Source organism: Merops nubicus, unplaced genomic scaffold, assembly GCF_000691845.1.
Source record: "Merops nubicus isolate BGI_N331 unplaced genomic scaffold, ASM69184v1 scaffold4451, whole genome shotgun sequence".
Taxonomy (NCBI): Eukaryota; Metazoa; Chordata; class Aves; order Coraciiformes; family Meropidae; genus Merops; species Merops nubicus.
The window spans coordinates 36,096-42,227 of NW_008588887.1; the positions used below are offsets into that span (position 1 = coordinate 36,096).

Here is a 6,132-nt window from a genome sequence, read left to right on the forward strand (position 1 = left end):
ACAGATGGGGAAACTGAGGCACAGAAAGGTGGTGTGACTTGCCCACAGTTGGTGGTAGACCTTGAACCCCCTCTCCAGAGTCTTGCTCACAGCTTTTCAGCTCCCATCTAGGGACACGGTGAGAAGGTTGAGCTGCCCACTTGCTCCCAGGGCGAGGGGAAGGGGCGTCACTCTCCCCGTGGTCTTGTCTGGTGAGGGTGGGACAACGGCACGCACGGTTCCTGCCAGCCTGGAGAGGCAAGAGGAGAAAGGAACCTGAAATGGAGAGGCAGGAGTTCATTGGTCAGGCACTGAGCGAGAGGAGACGTGTCTAGAGGATGCACTCGTGCCTCTCTGTGGCTTTCAGGGCCTCGTGCATGCTGGCGGCGGAGAGCCTCCTGTTGATGTTCCTGTACCTGCACCTCAAGAGGTTCCAAAAAGTAGTCCTCAAGTCTCGGTTAAAGAAAGCATAAATCAAAGGGTTGATGAGGGAGTTGGTGTAGCCCAGCCAGAGCAGGGTCCTCTCCAGCCTCAGGGGCATGCAGCTGCAGCGGATGCCGCAGATGAAAGGCCGAGCCGTGGACATCAAGAAGAAGGGAAGCCAACAAAAAGTGAAGGCCCCCAGGATGATGCCGAGGGTCCTGGCCGCCTTCTGCTCCCGTTTGAAGATGGAAATGTTCTTGCGGTCTTGCCGGAGGAGTTTGGAGAGGGTGGCGCATTCCTCGGCCGCCTTGGCGCGCCGGGAGCCGGGGTGGCCCCGGTTGGAGGTCTCCAGGCAGTAGACCCCTTCCTCTTCGTGGTGCTTGGGGAAGTTCATGAAGCGGTGCTTCTCGGCGCTGGCCTTGGCCGCCTTGTAGATGCGGCTGTACATGACCAGCATGACGGCCATGGGGATGTAGAAGGCCACCCCCGTGGAGTACACCGTGTACCCGAAGTCCTGGCTGATGAGGCAGACTCTTTCCACCGTCACGTTCTTGGCCCAGCCGAAAAGAGGAGGGAGGGTGATGGAGGCGGAGAGGAGCCACACGATGAAGACCATCTTGGCCATCAGCTTCCCGTTCTGCCTCACGGGGTACGTCAGCGGCCGAGTGATCCCCAGGTACCTGGGAAAGAGAAAACAGAAGGGTTGGAAAGGGATGGGAGGTGGGAGAGCCGTTGGGTGGGTTTCGTTCCACATCAGCTGCTAAGGCTCCATCCCTGGAGAAGCTTGGCCCTGGAGGGGGGACAAGAGGTGAATTTGGTGGCTGCAGAATGCGCTTCACACCCCTTCAGCTGTCTTGCCTAAAATGCCTAAATCCTCCCTCAAAGAGTCCCCACTGCTGGCTTGCAACCACCCCAGTCGTGACAGGAGATGTCATTTCACTGCTGAGCGCTGTCTGAGCTCCTCGTGGTTTCCTAGGGAATAAAAATGGTTGGAAAAAGCTCAGTTTTTACCAGAACCAGCTTGTACAGAGAAGATGCAAAAACTGCCACCCATGGCGTGCGACTCACTCCAGCCTGTTGGCCACCCAGGGCTGAGTGGGTCATCCACAGGGTAATCCTTGCACCAGGAGACATCAGGACTGACTCCAGAAGGAATACAACCTCCAGGTGAGGTGCCCCTGGGATGAGGGTGTGAGCAAGGAGCAACCTCACCTTTGGGAAGACTTAAGGATGGATGGATGGGCACAGAAGGCAAAGCTGGTGATTGGGTGATGGATTGTGGTGGAAGATGAGAGCTCTTGACTTCTTTCTCTTCTTTTTCTGTTCTGCACTCTGCAGCACACCCCACCACCCCCCTTTCCAGCCAGGCTGCAGTATCAGGACAAACCTACAGGTTCCTTCAACATCTGCTGGAGAGGACCTCTGGAAACTGAGACAGGAGGGAGATAAAGAGCTGGAGCAGTCTGCTGCTCCTTTGCAGGGCCCATAAGTCCCAAAATGTTGGTGGCCAATCCTCCCTTGAGGGTGAAATGAGAGGAGAGGCGAGGAGATTAAATCTGTGGGGAGTTGGCCCCTCTCAGCCAACGGTCCCCCTGGAACACCTCTGCCTGAGGTTCAGTCTCAGCCTCTAGCTAGTCATGGGGGTTTCTTCTCTTCCAGCCTTTTGGACCCAAACTTTCCTGCTGCCAGGAATTTTTAGGCATTTTTTAGGCAGCATCACATCACCCCTTAACTGCCCTTGGGTGAATTGTGTCCATCCAGAGGGGCCGTGGGAGCAGCAGGAGCTGAAAACAAGCTGATGGCTTTTGCTGAAAGCTGCTCAAGGGAAGAATGGGCTTTTCTGCCAGAAAGGAAGATTTCTGCAAAGAATTTTACCCCTCTTATAGCACGATTTTTTTTTCTGGCATGCAGTCTTATTGTAGGTTTTGGGAGATTTATTCCCCCCCTGATTATTTCCCTTTTCCAGATCATGGCCTGAGATTGGAAGCTGGAAATAAAAATTAAAAAATTCCAATTCCCCCTCTCCTCCTGACTACTAAATAAATTCCAAGCCCAAAGTATTCTCCCCTGGCTCCCTGATAAATGAATTTGAATTGATTCACTGATTTCTTCTCCTGTTTTCCCCTATTTTCATCAGCTGGCCTTAGTCACAAAGATGAAGGAAACCTCTCCATGATCTTCTGTGTTGCTGGAGTGCTCCTCAATGCCTATGGAGGAGACCTGGTGAGATGGAGGTGGACAGCAGGGCTGGATTTGGTGCTGTTCTTCCAAAACATCCCATCTCCTCCTTCCTACCCGGGCTGAGCACAGTGAGAAGTGATGAGCTTGGCTGGAAGATCGAGCCTCAGGGAGATGATGGGTGGGAGCCAGGTAGGGGAGGATGCTGCTAAATATCCCTGTAGCTGAATTCAACACCCAAAAAACAAATCACTCCTCTCTATATCCAAGGCAAGACCTTTGCAAACGAATAGCTGCTGCGTTGTGGGATGGACTTTATGATGCCACTACCAGGTTGTTCCTTAGAAGCTGATCCACTCGGGATTTGCTGAAACTTCAAGGAATTTCCACCCTAGCCCAGCAAAAAAAGCACAGGGAGAAGATGTAAAAAGCAGCCAAAGCTGCCACGTTCCATCTGCGGGCGCCTCGTGCAGTGGCTGCTGGAGGAAACGGGGCTGTTGGGAGGCTTTTTTTTTTGCTCATCATTCTGAGGAGAGTAGGAAGACCTCAAAATAGGCCAACGTTTCCAGCAGGGCGGGAGGCGAGGTTGCCCAGGCAGGCAGTGAAATTCAAATCCAATTCTCCTGCTTTGATTCTTTTCCTTTTGGGGTGTGGGGCTTGGTGGGAATCACGTTTAGAGGTAGCAGCAGTGATTTGCCAGCAGTCTGGGTGGTTTCAGAGGACATCCCCCCAAAATGAGCCAATTCAGTGTGTTTATTCCACACTCAAGGGTAATTGTTGGATCTTTACATCAGGGATTAAATAATAAAGAAACCCAAAACCTCTCTGAGGTGTCCCTATCTTCATTCTGCAGCTGGTGAACTGGGAAAGGACAAATCTCCACTCTCACAGGCTGGCTGATAAACGAGTCCAGAAATGGGGTTTCCTGTTCCCCAGGGTTTAATCCCCATCCCATGACCAAAACCTCCTCTGGGGCAAATTTAAGCTCCACACCTGACTCCCAAGCTGGTGCTGAGCCTGCCCCATCCCTGAGGAGAAGGAAGCTCTGGGTGGAGGATGCAAAGGGCAGCTGGAAGCTGTGGTGACCTGTGGCTTCCTCAGCCAGGGTTGTTGGGAGCATCCCAGGGATGCAGGGACAATGGACAACACAGGGACCTTCCTGGCCTGGGATATGTGCAGATGAAGGGCACAGGAAAAGCAGCCCAGCAAAATGCTGGAGTTTCATCCCACCGACTCTTTCAGGGGGCATCCTTTTAACTGAGGGTGATGCCAATTTGGAGCTTATCACTTGATTCTGGGTAGAAAATCCTTGCCAGGGAGATGGGAGATCCCCAGGTCTGCCTGGGAGATGTTTTTCTCCACTAGGAAAGCCTGAAGTGATACTTGTGGTGTGGGGAAATGATTTTGTCAGCTGCATGACATTTTTATGGAGAGCTTCATCAACAGCTGAACAGCTGAAAGGTTTTGGTTTTTTTTTTTTTCAGTTGTTGTTTTGTTTTTCGTTTGTGCAATGAAAGAATCTATAACATTAACAGGCTTTATATAAGAAAAATGTAAGGAAAAGTGGGATGTTTCCAGCATTTTTCTTTTTTTTTGATTTGAAAAGGAAATCAATCAAATCTCCTATCAGACCAGATTAGTTCTACCAGCTTCAATCAAGAGGCTTTTAGAAAGCACTCTGCATTGATAATCAATAGCAGCAGCCTACATTTTAATAGTGCTCCATCTTGGGCAAACCAAGCATCTTTTATAGCTAAGCTAACCAAAATATGAGGACACCTCAGTCACCAATAAAACCCCAACCTCCTCTTTGGCAGGAAGAGGCACCAGTGCTGACCAAGGTGGCTTTTAGTGCAGAACCAGAGGAGATATTTATCTTTCTGGGAAGCACTAGTGCTGTTCCTCTTCTTTCTTGCAGGGCAGGAGGAACAGCTTGCCATCATCACTGGGGGAAATTCCAGCTCACATCTCACTGAGGTGACCAACTGCTTCATCCCTTTTGGAGCAGGGGTTTCAGGCTCTCTGCAAACTCAGCTCTCCTTTTGCTTTAGCTTTGTGGTCAGCTTTGCTTTGTAGGGGCACAGAAACTGAAAAGCTTTTGGAGATGTCTCCATCAGGAGCTGAACCAAAAAATCCTGCCCATCCCCAGTCTGGGGGAGGAGGTGGTGATCCAGGCATGGTCCTGGATCTGTGCTCTCCCTCAATCCATCTCCATCAGCTGCCCTGGTGGAGCAGCAAGGATGGGGCAATGCTGAGCTGCAGGATGCTCGAGATACTGCCTTGGGATAATTCACACAACTCACAGCCCATGCCTGGGGACCCCTGGGGCAGAAAGCAGCAGGACGGTGCCCCAGCCACCTATTCTTCCTTTGTGCATCCTAATTCCTGTTCCCTCCTCCAGCCCCTGCAAGGATGGAGCCCACCAGCCCCCCTGCCCCTGCAGCGTGCCCTTCCTTCTACCCAGAGCTGAGGTGGGCAAAGCCAGGAGGACTGTCCAGCCCCTTCTCTCTGCCCTGCCAGTCCTCACAGAATCACAGATAGGGTGGGTCAGAAGGGACCTTAAAGGTCATCTAGCTCCAACCCCTCTGCCATGGGCAGGGACACCTCCCACTAGAGCAGGTTGCTCAGAGCCCCATCCAACCTGACCTCCTTCTGTTCTAATCACAACCTTTGCTCTTTTTCTCTTTTCCTGGCTAGAAATACATCTCAGGCAGTTGTCCTCTCACCACTCCACTTCCCATCAGGCTTTTCGGTGGGAGGTGAAGGTGTGGGAGCAAATGTTGATGCTGAAGCCCAGTCAGGCTCCCAGCACAAGTGGTTCCTCTGCAAACACACCCGAAGAACAAGCCTCTGTGGCAGCCTCTTGTACCACAGATTGTTCTTCCATCACTCTGCTGAGAGTTTGGCAGCAAGAACCTGAAGCTGCCCCACTCCTGAGCTCCTCAGAGCTTCACTGAGCTCATCTGGGTGAGCTGGGCAGGGGTGGAGGCTGCTGGGGACAGAAAAGATGGTGCCACAAGTGCCTCCAGCATCCCCTGGTTAAAAGAGGTGGGACCTGCCTGGTCCCATCCCAGCAGGGAAAGCTGGAGCAACATCAACCCCTGGCACCTGCCTGCACCGTGTCCTCAGGTTTTGGTTTGCCCCTGGAAGTGGTGACGTGGGGTGAGAGACATGCTGGACAAGTGGAATCGATTGCAGTGGGGTTTGTAAGAGGGTTGTCCTCTTTGTGGGCATGTGTGGAAGAATCTTTCTCCAAACGGTGGGATGAGATGGGGTGGAATGAGTGGGAAAGGGAAGGGAAAGATAAAGGAAGGGAAAGAAGAAGGAAAGGGGGGAAGGGGAAAAGAGAGAGAAGGGGAAAAGGGGGGGAAGGGGAAAAGAGGGAGAAGGGGGAAAAGGGGAAAAAAGGGGAAAGGGGAAAAGGGGAAGTGGAAAAAGAGGAAGGGGGGAAAAAGGGGAAGGGGAGAGAGGGAAGGGAGGAGGGAAGGGGGAAAGGGAAGGGAAGAGGGGGAAGGGGGAAGGGAGAAGGGGAGGGCAGGGGAGGGGAAATTG

The 6,132-nt window shown here is 52.4% G+C and overlaps 1 protein-coding gene across 1 annotated transcript in view; it reads right to left on the reverse strand.

Moving 5' to 3' along the window:
- Positions 1-283: 283 nt before the first annotated feature.
- The window catches only part of HTR7 (5-hydroxytryptamine (serotonin) receptor 7, adenylate cyclase-coupled), a gene marked incomplete at its 5' end in the record, with an annotated part of 7,639 nt that continues 1,790 nt past the window's right edge, over positions 284-6,132 (reverse strand). The window contains one exon of the mRNA XM_008949386.1: positions 284-1,082. Within this exon, the coding sequence (XP_008947634.1) occupies positions 311-1,082 (772 nt within the window). The remainder of the gene's footprint in view (positions 1,083-6,132) is intronic.